The following is a 16,058-nucleotide window of genomic DNA, read 5'->3' as shown; positions in this document are numbered from 1 at the left end:
GTCGGTGGGCAAGACTCCTGTTGCCTCCATTAAATAACCCCAGAGGCTTGCTAATCTTTTGAATTCTTTACTTGGAGGGCTGAAGGGCCTGTTCCTGTGCTGTACTTTTCTTTGTTCTTTAAACCATATTTACAACCAAAATAGGAGACACAGCAAAAAATATATTACCAATATTTAAGGTAATTAGACCAATGTTTGGCAGTTATTATTTGACTAGAACAAGTATAAATTTGTAATGCGAGATGAAAAGACCATTTAAAAGGTATGCTGATCAAAGATCTAGTGCTGCGGTCTGATGCAGCTGCTCTTCAAGTTCTTCATAGAATTATAGAGTACAGAAGAGGCCCTTCAGCCCATCAAGCCTGCACCTAAAAAAGACTACTCTAATCTATACTAATCCCACTTCCCTGCATTTAGCCTGTAGCCTTGAATGTTATGACATTTCCAGTGCTCATCCAAGCAAGTTTTCAAGATTGTGAGGTTTCCTGCCTCAACTATCATCCCAGGCAGTGCATTCCAGATTCCCACCACCCTCTGGTTTTCCTCAAATACCCTTGAAACCTCCTGCCTTTCACCTTAACATTATGCCCCCTTGTTATTGACCCGTCAACTAAGGGGAATTGCTTTCCATCCATCCTGTCCATGTTCCTCATAATCTTATGCACCGCAATCAAGTCCCCTCCCAGCCTTCTCTGCTCCAACGAAAACACATGAGCTTCTCCAGCCTCTCTTCATGACTAAATTGCCCCATCCCAGGAAGCATCCTGGTGACTCTCCTCTGCACCCTCTCTCGTGCAATCAGATTCCTTCCTAAAGTGCGGTGACCAGAACTGAACACATATTCTAGCAGTGGACTAAACAAAGTTTTGTGCAGCTCCAACAGTTATCTCCCTGCTCTAAAAATCTATGCCATGACTGATAGAGGCAAGTGTCCCATATGCCTTTTTAACGACCCGATTAACCTGTCTAATCACCTTCAGGGATCAGTGGGTGACACAGTAGCACAGTGGTTAGCACTGTAGCTTCACAGCACCAGGATCCCAGTTTGATTCCTGCTTGGGTCACTGTCTGTGCGGATTCTGTATGTTCTCCCCGTGACTGTGTGGGTTTCTTCCAGGTGCTCAGGTTTCTTCCCACAATCCAAAGATGTGCAGGATTGACCATTCGAAATTGCCCTTAGTGTCCAAAAAAAAAGTTAGGTGGGTTACTGGGATAGGTTGGAGATGTGGGCTTGGGTATGGTTCTCTTTCCAAAGGCCGCTGCAGACTCAGTGGGCCAAATGGCCTCCTTCTGCACTGTAAATTCTATGATTCTATGACAAGCAGCCCAGGATCCCCCTGTCCCTCTGAGCTTACTAGTGTCTGGCCAGTAATTGAGTACTCCCTCGTCATGCAACTCTTTTCAAACTGTATCACCTCACACTTTTCAGGCTTAAATTCCATCTGCCTTTTATCTGCCTATCTGACAATCCATATTTACTCTCCTGTAACCTAAAACCTTATTCTGCACTGTAAACCTCCCATCCAATGTTCGGGTCAACTTACCATTCCCCCCACATTTTCTCCTATATCCTTCCCCCCACATTTTCTCCTGCATACTCCCACATTTTCTCCTATATTCCCCCCACATTTTCTCCTGCATACTCCCACATTTTCTCCTATATTCCCCCCACATTTTCTCCTTACCCCCCATATTTTCTTCTATATCCCACCCCCCCAAAGACATTGTCTCCTCTATCCCCCCCCCCCCCCCCCCCCCCCCCACCCCGCCAACCAACATTTTCTCCCATATCGTTTATAAAAATATATCACAGCCAATAAAGGATGCAGCACTGATCCCACTGGTATGCCACTGGACACCGGCCTCCAGTCACACAAACAGCCTTCTACCACCACCCTCTGTCTCCTGTCACTAAGTTTTTAATCCACCTTGCCATGTTACCCTTGGATAGAGGATTGTTTAACTGACAGAAAGCGAAGAGTGGGGATAAATGGGTGTTTTTCTGGTTGGTGATCAGTGGCTAGTGGTGTGCCTCAGGAATCAGTGTTGGGTCTGCAAATTCCACATATGATCTGGAGTTGGGAACCAAGTGTAATGTGTCAAAGTTAATTTCTCTATTTCACCCATGTCACCCACCTAGCCTCACCCACCTTTCCAGTTACACACCTCGCCCATTCGCTTACACACCTCACCACTCACCCACCTGGCCCACTTACTGACTTCATTCACTTACCAATATCCCCCTCTCTATCTACTTACTCACCTCACCCATCCATTCAATGACATTCAAACTGGATATTTAAACTTACCAACTGGCAGCTAGTGCCAAGAAAATTGACTCTGATCACAGAATCATACAATCCCTACTGTGCAGGAAGAGGCCATTTGGCTCATCGAGACTCACCTCACCCATCCATTCAATGACATTCAAACTGGATATTTAAACTTACCAACTGGCAGCTAGTGCCAAGAAAATCGACTCTGATCACAGAATCATACTATCCCTACTGTGCAGGAAGAGGCCATTTGGCTCATCGAGTCTGCACCGACCCTCTGAAAGAGCACTCTACCCAGAACGACTTCCCATCTACCCCCCCCCCCCCCCCCCCCCCCCCATATCCCCATAACCTAGCCTTCAATTTAAGGGGCAATTTAGCATGGAGTTCCCCAAGGAATGCCGTACATTTCTGTGAACATAGGGTTCAGAAGCAACCAATAGATACATGCAGCAGCATCGAGTTAGGGGAATTTATGAACGCCACAGCAATCCGATGATCACGGATGTTGCTCGAAAGATCAAGGCCATGCTATCATATTAGGATGCTGCTTCTATTTAAAAGATGACTATCATACAGATCATGCATCCACATTGAAATGCTTATTGTGTTAACTAATCCTATAGGAATCAGCTGACAATTCAATACGGTGTTAAACTAATTACAATAGACGTTACATTCTGACTGACTGGGAACCATTGTAAAATTTGCAAACATTAAAAAATTCTCGAAGCATTAGAGCTGCTCAATGTTGTATGTGGAGCAGCTGTGAAGTTGGAGGAATTCAACAAAAATTACACTGGAGATGGAGCTAAAACATTGTCCAGAATATGAAACCAAATGACTCCCCTCTACTATTAATTGTGATTCTACAATAAATGAATCTGGGCACTACTGACCCAATTTTTGATTGCTACAAAACACAGGGTGCTACTTAATGCTTTTTTCCGAAGCATGTTTGGAGATGCGGGGGCATTCAATTAGGCGTCAAGGTGCTGGCTGGGGACTCGAAAGCCTTCACACTATTTCCCTGCTTCAGTCCATTCTCTTATTCAGTCTATGGTGGGAAGGCATGTGGGCAATTGATGTGCACTTAACATAGAACAGTACAGCACAGTACAGGCCCTTCAGCCCACGATGTTGTGCCGACCCTTATCCTAATCTAAGATCAACCTAACTTGCACCCCTTCAATTTACTGCTGTCCAGGTGCCTGTCTAAGAGTCGCTTAAATGTCCCGAATGACTCTGACTCCACCACCTCTGCTGGTAGTGCATTCCACACATCCCACTCTCTGTGTAAATAACCTACCTCTGACATCTCCCCATACCTTCCTGCAATCACCTTAAAATAATTTCCCCTTGTGACAGCCATTTCCACACTGGGCAAGTCTCTGGCTATCCACGCCTCTCATCACCTTGTACATCTCTATCAAGTCACCTCTCTGCCTTCTTCGCTCCAGTGAAAAAAGTCCTAGCTCCCTCAACCTTTCTTCATAAGATATACCCTCCAGTCCAGGCAGCATCATGGTAAATCTCCTCTGTACCCTCTCCAAAGCATCCACATCTTTCCTAAAATGAGGCGACCAGAACGGGACACAATATTCCAAGTGTGGTCGAACTAGAATTTTATAAAGCTGCAGCAAAATCTCACGGCTCTTAAACTCAATCCTCCTGTTAATGAAAGCCAACACACCATACGCCTTACATAGATTTACATAGAATTTACAGTGCAGAAGGAGGCCATTCGGCCCATCGAGTCTGCACCAGCTCCCGGAAAGAGCACCCTACCCAAGGTTAACACCTCCACCCTATCCCCATAACCCAGCAACCCCACCCAACACTAAGGGCAATTTTGGACACTAAGGGCAATTTATCACGGCCAATCCACCTAACCTGCACATCTTTGGACTGTGGGAGGAAACCGGAGCACCCGGAGGAAACCCACGCACACACAGGGAGGATGTGCAGACTCCGCACAGGCAGTGACACAAGCCAGAATCGAACCTGGGACCCTGGAGCTGTGAAGCGATTGTGCTATCCACAATGCTACCGTGCTGCCTTCTTAATAACCATATCAACCTGGGTGGCAACTTTAAGGGATCTATGTACACGGGCCCCAAGATCCCTCTGTTCCTCCACACTTCCAAGAATCCTGCCTTTAACCCTGTATTCAGCATTCAAATTCGACCTTCCAAAATGAATCAATTCACATTTATCAAGGTTGAACTCCATCTGCCACTTCTCAGCCCAGCTCTGCATCCTGTCAATGTCCTGTTGTCACCTGCAACAACCCTCAACACTATCTACAACTCCCCCAACCTTCGTGTCATCGGCAAACCCCCCCTTCCACTTCCTCATCCAAGTCATTTATAAAAACCACAAAGAGCAGAGGTTCCAGAACAGATCCTTGCGGGACACCACTGGTCACCGACCTCCAGGCTGAATACTTTCCATCCACTGCCACTCGCTGTCTTCTTTCGACCAGCCAATTCTGTCTCCAGACAAATATCACTGTATCCCATGCCCCCTGACTTTCTGAATTAGCTTACCATGGGGAACCGTATCAAATGCCTTACTGAAATCCATATGCACCACATCCACTGCCCAACCTTCATCAATGTGTCTCGTCACATCCTCAAAGAATTCAATGAGGCTTTTGAGGCATGACCTGCCCCTCACAAAGCCATGCTAACTATCTTTAATCAAACTGTTTTTCGAAATAATCATAAATCCTCTCTTTCAGAATCCTTTCCAATATTTTGCTCACCACAGACGTAAGACTGATGGGTCTGTGATTCCCAGGGATTTCCCTATTCCCTTTCTTGAACAGGGGAACAACATTCGCCTCACTCCAATCATCCAGTACTACTCCAGTGGAGAGTAAGGATGCAAAGATCATCGCCAACGGCGCAGCAATCTCCTCCCTCCCTTCCCGTAGTAATCTTGGGTATATCCCGTCAGGCCCAGGGGACTTATCTATCCTGATGCTTTTCAAAATTTCCAGCACATTCTCCTTCCTTAATATCAACCTGTTCGAGTCTATTAACCTGGTTCACACTGTTGTCATGGGCAACACGGTCCCTCTCACTAGTGAAACCGAAGCAAAATATTCAGTTAGGGCCTCCCCATCTCCTCAGACTCTAGGCACAAGTTCCCTCCACTATCCCTGATCGGCCCTACTCTCACTCTGATCATCCTCTTATTTCTCACATAAGTGTAGAACGCATTGGGGTTTTCCCTAATCCTTCCCGCCAGGTCTTTTTCCTGCCCCCTTCTAGCTCTCCTCAGTCCATTTCTGAGTTCCTTCCTGGCTACCTTGAAACCCTCTAGAGCCCAATCAGATCCTTGCTTCCTCAACCTTACGTAAGCTTCCTTCTTCCTCTTGACAAGAAGCTCCACTTCTCTTGTCATCCAAGGTTCCTTCACCTTAACATTCCTTCCTGTCTGAGTGGGACAAAACTATTCAGCACTCGCAGCAAGTGCTCCTTAAACAATCCCCACATTACTGTTGTGCATTTCCTCAAGAACAACTGTTGCCACTTTATGCTCCTCAGCTCCTGCCTAATAGCAGTATAATTTCCCTCCACCAATTAAATACCTTCCCATACTGTCTGTTCCTATCCCTCTCCATGACTCTGGTAAAGGTCAAGGAGTTGTGGTCACTGTCACCGAAATGCCCAACCACCGAGACATCTGACACCTGGCCTGCTTCAATGCCGAGCACCAAGTCCAATATGGCCTCCCCCCTAGTCGGCCTATCGACATATTGAGTCAGGAATCCTTCCTGTACACACCTGACAAAATCTGCTCCATCCAAACCATTTGCACTAAGGAGGTTCCAGTCAATATTAGGGAAGTTGAAGTCATCCATGACAACAACTCTGCTACTTCTGCACTTTTCCAAGATCTGACGCTCAATCTGTTCCTCTGTCTCTCTGCTGCTATTGGGGTCTATAGAAAACTCCCAATGAAGTGACTGCTCATTTCTTGTTACTGACTTCCACCCATACTGACTCAGTAGACAAACCCTTCTGAACTACCTCCTTTTCTGCAGCTGTGGTGCACTCCCTAATTAACAGTGCCACTCCCCCTCCTCTTTTACCTCCCTCCCTATTATTCTGAAAACATCGAAACCCCGGAACATCTAACAACCATTCCTACCCCTGTGAAATCTATGTCTCCGTAATGGCCACAACATCATAGTTGCAAGTACTGATCCGTGCTCTAGGTTCATTTCCCTTATTCCTGACACTCCTTGCATTGAAACAGACACACTTTAACCCATTCCACTGAGTGTAATTTTGCCCTATCAACTGTCTATCCTTCCTCACAGACTTGCTGCATACTATTTCAGCCTGTTCAACAGCTACCCTATCCTCTGATCCATAGCTCTAGTTCCCATCCCCCTGCCAAACTGGTTTAAACTCTCCCGAAGAGCTCGAGCAAACCTCCCACCCAGGATATTGGTGCCCCTCCAGTTTAGGTGCAATCCGTCCTTCTTATACAGGTCCCACCTCCCCCAGAAGATACCCCAATGATCCACATATCTGAAGACTTCCTTCCTGCACCAGCCCTGTAGCCACGTTTTCAGCTGCACTCGCTCTCTGTTCCTTGCCTCATTTGCACGTGGCACCAGTAGCAATCCTGAGATCACTTCTCTGCTTGTCCTGGTCTTTAGCTTCCAACCTAACTCCCTAAAATCACTTTTGCGATCCTCATCACTTTTCTTAGCCATGTCGTTGGTGCCTATGTACACCACAACTTCTGGTTGCTCCCCCTCCCCCTTAAGAATCCGATAGAGTCGATCCGAGACATCCCTGGTCCTGGCACCCGGGAGGCAACATCCCATCCGGGAGTCTCGAACGCGAACACAGAATCTCCTATCTATTCCCCTAACCATCGAGTCTTCTATCGCTATTGCTTTTTTATTCTCCCCCTTCCCTTCTGAGCCAGACTCAGTGCCAGAGACCTGGCCCCTAGGGCCTTCCCCCAGTACATCATCCCCCCCAACAGCATCCAAAACGGTATACTTGTTTTGAAGAGGAATGTCCACGAGTGATCCCTGCACTATCTGCCCGTTCGTTTTCCTTCCCCCGACTGTAACCCAGCTACTCTTGTCCAGTACCTTGGGTGTGGCTACCTCCCTGTAACTCTTCTCTAGATACCCCTCTGCCTCCCGGATGATCCGAAGTTCATCCAGCTCCAGTTCCCTAACACTGTCTCTGAGGAACTGGAGTTAGGTACACTTTCCGCAGGTGTAGTCAGCGGGGACACCGGTGGTATCCCTCACCACCCACATCCGACAGGAGTAGCATGCAACTGCCCTAGCCTCCATCCCCTCTTACGTTACAGAATGTAGCTGTCCTGTGGACCAACTGTAACTCCGCCCTCTGACTCTGCTCCCAGTCAGCTGCACTCTCTGTAAACTCCCGGCTCCCTTCTCGCTCTTTGAGGAAATGAAATGAAAGGAGCACCTTGCTCCCTCCTCACCTAACTCCTTCAGTTACTAAACTCTCCCTATAATACTCAAATGCACCGAAATTCAGCACTCAGTGCAAACAAAGACTGCACTGTAGCTGGATCCCTTTTATACTGTGGCTCTAGCCTCTGAAAACTAATCCAATTAACTAATTAACAAGCTCCAGCTGCAAGTAGAACCTTTGTTTAAAGCTGATTAAAAATTCACCTTCTAAACCAAACAGCAACTTTTAAGTTAATTAACAAAATAAAAGACTAGACTTTAGATAAAAATGAACCCTTAATATCCCTCAGTCACCAAACTCTCACTATAGCATTCAAATACACCCAAATTCAGCACTCAGTGCAAACTCACTTAAGAGCCTCATCCCACTACAACTGCTATTCAATCAGCAGCAGACAGGCAGTTGCCACGCTGAAGGCCCAAAAGCAAATCCTGTCATGTCTGCTTGTGGGCTCCAGGACGTTCCCTCACTGTCAGTTAAGCGTTTAATCGACGGGACTAGCATTGGAATAGGGTGGACCTGCTAAAACCCATTCCCTTCCCTTTCGCCTTTGGTCCACCTCCACCAATCCTTCCCTCGTGCACCTGTGGCCTGTGAGTCTCGCTGATGCTGGGCCTCTGCTGGGTGCGTTGCAGGAACGACCACTGCTCTCATTGGCTCAGCCAGCGGTGGATAACTGCCAACTTCTGATGGGCCTGTAGCTCTCCCATGGCTACTCACAGTCAGTCTTCTTAAAAGAGGGGATGCAGAGTTGTTTGCAGCTCTCTGGCAAGCTTGTTGCCTGGATTAAATACCGCCACACAAATTGTTTATCAATTGCCGATAACTTGCTTTTTTACCTTGGCAGAGCTGTAAAGAAGGCTGGGGTAATAAATGCAAGTATCAAGACTGATGCAATGAATGGTGTTTGTTTAAGGCAGGGGTTGCCCACATCTGATTGTACCTGTTGAGAGAGTCCTTTGTGATGGAAGACTTAAGAAGACAAATGCACATGGGATATAGGGTGATTTGATAAGGTGGATTCATAATTGGCTTAGCAGTAGGAGATAGAGGATGACGATAGACTGCTGCATTAATGTATGGAAGAGAGGGTCCAGAGGCGTACCACAGGGTCCACTACTGATTGTCATTTATATAAATGGCATAGATGACTATGTGAGGGGTAGGATCAGTAAGTTTGCGGATAACGCAAAGATTGGCCAGGTGGTTAACAATGAGGTTGTTCCCCCTAGTTGAAGGGTCAGCTAGGAGGGGACACAAGTTCAAAGTGAGGGTTGGGAGGTTTCGGGGGATTTGAGGAAAATCTTTTTACCCAGAGAGTGGTGACGGTCTGGAACGCACTGCCTGGGAGGGTGGTAGAAGTGGGGTGCCTCACATCCTTTAAAAAGTACCTGGATGAATACTTGACACGCCATAACATTCAAGACTATGGGCCAAGTGCTGGCAAGTGGGATTAGGTGGGCAGGTCAGGGCCTTTTATGCGTTGGTGCAGACTCGATGGGCCAAAGGCCTCTTCTGCACTGTAGTATAATCATAGAATTTACAGTGCAGAAGGAGGCCACTCGGCCCATCGAGCCCGCACCAGTTCCTGGAAAGAGCACCCCACCCAAGATCAACACCTCCACCCTATCCCCATAACCCAGTAACCCCACCCAACACTAAGGGCAATTTTGGACACCAAGGGCAATTTATCATGACCAATCCACCTAACCTGCACATCTTTGGACTGTGGGAGGAAACCAGAGCACCCGGAGGAAACCCACGCACACACAGGGAGGATGTGCAGACTCCGCACAGACAGTGACCCAAGCCGGAATCAAACTTGAGACCCTGGAGCTGTGAAGCAATTGTGCTATCCACAATGCTACCGTGCTGCCTATTCTGTGATTCTATGATGATGGAGTAGAAATGAAAAAGTCCTTCGTTATCAGAGTTAACATTAAGTTTGAAAAGCACAAAAAATATTTTAAAATATAAATCAAAAAACACAGATCCTGGAAGTTTAATAGTGAAATAATGGATAAGTACACAATTACTGAGTTCAATGACATGAATCAGAGTTTGTTGTAACAATTTGTTTTGTCTGATCCAAAATGCTCCCTAGTGTACTCAAGACCATGATGAACAGGTGCTTTTTCATTCATTGTTGAATTAATGTTTTAAATATGCACATCTTTAGTTCCAACTTCATAAACGCTCATTCCATTAACTATTTCACTCTCAATGACACAACTATTGAAGCACAAAGCATTTCCCGACAGTTCGTCTAAAGAGCAGCTTCAACTGATTTCAGTCATCCTCCACCAGCTACTTAGTGCTTGAACAAATGCTTCATGATGAAGCACCTGCTACTTCAGATCTCAAGATATTTTACCTTGATCTGCTCAAATTCTTCAGCTTTAGATACAAGAGCAAAAACGTCAGCTTCAGTGTTGTGAGCGCTAAACAGCTCGTTGAAAGTCTAGGAATGAAAGACAAAAAAGTTAGACATAAATTAACCAAGGTGGGTGCCTCATTTACATCACAATGTGATGTGATTTTAAAAAACTGTCATCACAAGAAAGCGTGGAAAAAGGTTGTAAAGAAATTTCCTGAAGGAGCTAATAATAATGCAGCAGTTGCGAGTTGGTACCAAATTATTCTACAATTTTGCAGAGATAATGGGCTGGATTTTGCATTTCTGCTGGGAGTAGGGGCAAATGTGAACAGGCATGGATTTTCATTCTCCTGACTCGAGTGCTAGTTCCCTGGCCCCACTTACCTGGAGGTGGTACATTGAGGAGTGTGGCAGCAGGGTTACCCGACTGCAGGGGCAGGTTATAATGTGACTGAGGTGGGTTGCATCCCCTTGAAATTGATTGCAGACTCCAGACAACATTGTGTTTTAATTTATTTCTACCTATTAAGCTAATTGAAGACCTATTTTAAAAAAAAATTATTTTATTCCCAACATGTGTAAATAAACAACATATACAACACACTCCACAGACTCAGTCCACAGTTTTTCCCCTTTTACCCCCTCCCCACGACGAACAGTTCCTCAAACATTGTCATGAACAACCCCCACCATGTCCCGAAGCTCTCCGCTGACCCCCTCAAATCAAAATTAATCTTTTCCAACAGGAGAAAGTTGTACAAATCCCCCAGCGAGGCTGCCACCCCCGGCAGCATATCCAACCTCCAATACAGCAAGATCTTTTGCCGGGCAATTAGAGAGGCGAAGGCCACAAAATTGCCCCCCTTCCCCTCCATCAGCTCCGCCACTTCTGATATCCCAAAGATCGCCACCATTGGGTCCGGCCTGACCTCTACCCTAACAATTTTACAGTAGGAAGTCTTAAAATACCAGGTTAAAGTCCAACAGATTTGTTTCAAACACCAGCTTTCGGAGCACTGCTCCTTCCTCAGGTGAATTCACCTGAGGAAGGAGCAGTGCTCCGAAAGCCAGTGTTTGAAACAAACATGTTGGACTTTAACCTGGTGTTGTAAGACTTCTTACTGTGCTCACCCCAGTCCAACGCCGGCATCTCCACACCATGGCTAACAATTTTAGATGACGTCCCAAACACCGCCTCCCAGTAACTCTCCAGCTTCCCACAAGCCCAGAGCATGATTCGTTGCCCTCTTCCACACATCTTGCACTCATTAGCCATCTCTCGAAGAACCCATTCATTTTCGCCCGGGTCACATGTACCCTGCACATCTCCTTGAACTGAATCAAGCTCATCCTCGTGCAAGAAGAGGTTGAATTCATCCTATGCATCACCTCGCACCATAACCCCCAGCTTATTGCCCCCCCCAGCTCCTCCTCCCATTTGTTCTTGATCCTCGCCACCTGCACTCCCCCTGCTCCCCCAATCCTTTCAACTCATTTGGGAGCAGCAGTTGCTCCAATAGGGTGTGCTCTGGCATCATGGGAAACGACCGCCACTCGTTTCGTGCAAAAGTCCCTTGCCTACATATATCTAAATTCACCCCCCTCGGCAACTCAAACCTCTGCCACAGCTCATCCAGACCAGCAAACTTCACATCGAAGTACAAGTCCCTTGCCCTCACCAGCCTGCCTCCCTCCACTTCCCATCCATCTCCCCTGGCTTAAACCTGTGGTTTCCACACAGTGGTGTCAACACCGACATCCCCTCCAACTTAAAGTGTCTCCACAGCTGATTCCGCACCCAACCGTCGATTGTACCACCAGACTCCCTGTATACTTCCCTGGAGCCAGTGGCAGTGGAGCCGTCACCAAAACCCTCATACTGGATCCCCTACAGGATTCCTCCTCTATCTTGATCCCCCTCCTCCTCCCCCACCCCTACCCCTACCCCCACCACCTCACCTTTAGTCTTGGCACCTTCCACATCCAAAATCACTGTTTCCCTCTCCAGTTTCCAGAAGTAAGCCTGAGGGAGAAAGATCTGGAAGATCTGGAAAACGAACAGGAACCTTGGCACCACATTCATTTTCACCACCTGCACCCTTCCTGCCAGTGTCAGGTGTAATGGATCCGATGTCTTAAAATTCCCCCTAATCTCCTCCACCAACATTGTCGAATTCAAAACCAAAGTACCTGAACCTTTCCCCAGCTACCTCGAATGGCAACACCCCCAAGTTGGGCCTCTGCCCCACCGCATTCGCCGGAAACACCATGCTCTTCCCAACATTTAACCCAGCGAAGGCCCCAAACCTCTTCAATATTCCCATGACCCTACACATACTCGCCAACGGGTCTGACACAAACAAGAACAGGTCGTCCTCGTACTCCCTACTCCCCCTCACAATCCCCTGCCACTCCACAGACCCCCGAAGGGCCATCGCCAAGGGCTCGATCGCCAGCAAGAACAACAACGGCGACAGCGGACATCCCTATCTTCTTCCCCTATGCAGTCCAAAACTCTGTGAACTCAGCCGATTTGTTCGTCCACTTGCCACCATGCACCCACGCCACAAACGTCAGGCATACCCAAACCTGCCCAAGATCTCAAATAAGTACCTCCATTCCACCCGATTAAAAGCCTTCTCTGCATCCATAGAGACAATAACCTCCAGCACCTGCCCCACTGAAGGAGTCATAACCACATAATAATAATAATCTTTGTTAGTGTCACAAGTAGACTTACATTATTATGAAAATCCCTAAGTCGCCACATTCCGGCACTTGTTCGGGTACACTGAGGGAGAATTCAGAATGTCCAATTCACCTAATAGCACGTCATTTGGGACTTGTAGGAGGAAACCGGAGCACCCGGTCCTGAGGTCTCGGATGATGTGAAGCAACAGTGCTAATCACTATGCTGCCCCAATTAACATCTAACAGCCTGTTGGATGCTCCTGGAAAGTTGTCCTTTACAGAACCCGTTTGATCCTCAGCGACGATCCCTGGCACACATCTCTCCATCCTCCCTGCCACCAACCCAGTCAGCACTTTCACGTCTGTGTTCAATAATGAAATGGGCCTATACTACCCACACTCCAACAGGTACTTCTTCGGGATTAGCATGATCAATGCCTGTGTCAGTGTTTCTGGCAGCTCCCCTCTTCTCCAATGCTTCACTAAACATCCCCAACAAATACGGTGCCAACTCTGCCACGAGTGTCTTATAAAACTCCGCCGGAAAGCCATCCGGCACCGGAGCCTTCCCCGACTTCATCCCCTAATGCTGTCAATCACCTCCCTCAACCCTAGCAGCTCCTCCAACCCCTGCCTCCTCTCTCCCTCCAACCTTGGAAACCCCAATCCACCCAGAAACCATCCCACATCACCTTCCTCTCCAACAGCTTCTCATACTACCCCCTGAATACCTCATTTATTCTCCCTGGCTCCAACACTACCTCCCCATTTTCTGTTTGCTGGATACAGCCTGCCTCCTCAGCTGGTGAGCTAGCATATGGCTCGCTTTCTCCCCATATTCATATTGCACCCCCTCGCCCTCCGTAGCAGCCCACTGCCCTTCCTGTCGTCAACCTATCGAACTGCCCCTGCAAACCTTCCACTCTGCCAACACCACCCACCCAGAGTATCTCCTGTCCACCTTGACTATCTTGTCCAACAACTGTCTATGTCCCTTCCTCCTCCTCCAATCCTTGTGCGTCTGGAGCAAGATCATCTCCCCTCGAACCACCGCCTTCAGCACCTTCCAAAAGGTGGCTGCCAACACATCCGCTTTCTGGTTAATCTCCACGTAATCATCCCCAATCGCCAACCTTACCTTTTCATAAAACCCCTATTCGCCAAAAGACCCAAATCTAGCCTCCATCCCGCCCTCTGCACTTGCCCCAAGCTAAGCCTCACCTCCAACCGATGCGACGCATGATCCAATATCACAATTCCCGCATACTCTGCCCCCACCACCCTCAACAACACCGCCTGATTCACCGCAAAGATATCAACCAGGGGCTGCTTTCGCACAGTGGGCTAAATCGCTGGTTTCTAATGCAGAACAAGGCCAGCAGCACGGGTTCAATTCCCGTACCAGCCTCCCCAACAGGCGTCGGAATGTGGCGACTAGGGGCTTTTCACAGTAACTTCATTGAAGCCTACTTACAATATCACAAATTGACAATAAACGATCAATTCTTGAGTACACCTTATACACGTGTGAGAAGGACTATTCCCTCCCTCCCGATTCTTAAACCTCCACAGATCAACCATTCCCATAAACCTTTATGTTCCATAAACCCTCCCAACTCCTTTGCCACCCTCAACCTTTCCACTGAATTGGGGCTCGACCTGTCCAACTTCGGTTCCATCACGTAATTAAAATCTCCACCCATAATCAACTGGTGCATATCCAAGTCTGGGATCGCTCCTAGTAAACCCTTCACAAACCCCACAGCATCCCAATTTGGCGCATATACATTGACTAACACCACCAGCATCCCCTCCAGCACCCAACTCACTACCCCCTGGGTCCCGCACTTCTTTGGCCCCGCGAACCCCGTTCTTTTATTCAACAAAATTGCCACCCCTCCTCTCCCCACCCTGCGACTTTGAGTCACCCCCAGAGTGAAATTTTTGTCCCGCACATCCCTTCCTCAACCTAACCTGATCGTTCACCTGGAGGCGTGTCTCCTGTAAAAAAGAAAAGATCTGCCTTCAGATTCCTCAGGTGCGCAAAAACCAGAAACTTCTTAATTGGCCTGTTTAACCGACGAACGTTCCATGTTACAATTCTTACCAGCGGCTTAAGCCTCAACTCCCCTCTCGAGCCATCATTTCCCACCGGCTTTGCCTCCTCTTATACCACCCTAAATCGGCCCCATCCAAGATGGCCCCCTTTCCGCCGATGGCCATGCTCAGCAGTCTCCAACTCTGCCACGTTGCAATTCCCCCCTCTTTCTTGCGCCTCCCCCCCCCACCGCATCCTCCGAGCCTGGCCACCTGCCAAAGCCTCCTCCCCCACCCCAACTCCATTCACCAGCATTACCTGTCAGAGCGGCAGCTCTTGCTCGAAGGCCCCCCCCTACACACCCCCCCTCCCAAATCAGTCACTCCTTAGCCAGTGGAAACGGCCCCCCTAGCCACCTGAATGCTCCTCAGCTGGCAGCCCCATCCAGCGGGCCCCCCCATACACACCCCCTACCCGTAAAGAAAAAACACCCAGAATCACAAATTAGCCCCTCCTAAAAGATAAACACCATAAATGGCAGAGAGGAGGCGGGGGGGGGGGGGGGGGGGGGAGGAGGAGGAGGTCTGATTATCCCCCTTACAAACTTAGACCTCCCCAAAGAGAAAAAAACCCTCCCTCCCCTAACACACAATAGCCATAACCTCCAACCTTGGCAGATATAACTCCTCCACCTCACACCAACTCTCAGTTCTCCCCCCAGCTTATGGTCCCTTATAAAATCACTGGCCTCTTCTGCCGTTTCAAAATAATACTCTGGCCTCCAAAGGTGACCCACAGTTTCGCCAGGTACAGCACCCCAAACCAAATCTGCCTTTGGTATAACACCGCCTTGGCCCTGTTGTACATTTAACCCTGGATTTCACTGAGAACTAACACAAAAACAGCCCCTTCCGAAACATAGTGCAGGGAACTCTCCAGAATAATTCCAGATTCATGGTTTTCAAAATTGTTGATGGAGACCTTCAAAATCATGAGACAACTGGACAGAAAAGATAGGGGCAACTGTCATAAAATGATTGAGAATGAGAAGGCACAGATCTAATATGATTTATGAAAAAAAGGAAAGGTGATGTGAGAAAAACTTTTTTCACACAGGGAGTGGTTCGGGTCTGGAATGCACTGCCTGGAAGTATGGTGGAGACAGGTTCAGTCGAGACAGTCACAAGGGCATT

At 47.9% G+C, this 16,058-nt stretch overlaps 1 protein-coding gene across 3 annotated transcripts in view; it reads right to left on the bottom strand.

Annotated features, from left to right (window-relative positions):
- ascc3 (activating signal cointegrator 1 complex subunit 3) overlaps positions 1-16,058 on the bottom strand; it is a 661,661-nt gene that overhangs the window by 263,972 nt on the left and 381,631 nt on the right. For all 3 annotated transcript variants that reach the window (XM_038799272.1, XM_038799274.1, XM_038799273.1), the window contains exon 19: positions 10,134-10,220. In XM_038799272.1, coding sequence (XP_038655200.1) covers positions 10,134-10,220 — 87 coding nt within the window. The remainder of the gene's footprint in view (positions 1-10,133; positions 10,221-16,058) is intronic.

This window comes from Scyliorhinus canicula, chromosome 6, assembly GCF_902713615.1.
Source record: "Scyliorhinus canicula chromosome 6, sScyCan1.1, whole genome shotgun sequence".
Taxonomy (NCBI): domain Eukaryota; kingdom Metazoa; phylum Chordata; class Chondrichthyes; order Carcharhiniformes; family Scyliorhinidae; genus Scyliorhinus; species Scyliorhinus canicula.
This window is presented reverse-complemented; position numbering and strand designations above follow the sequence as displayed.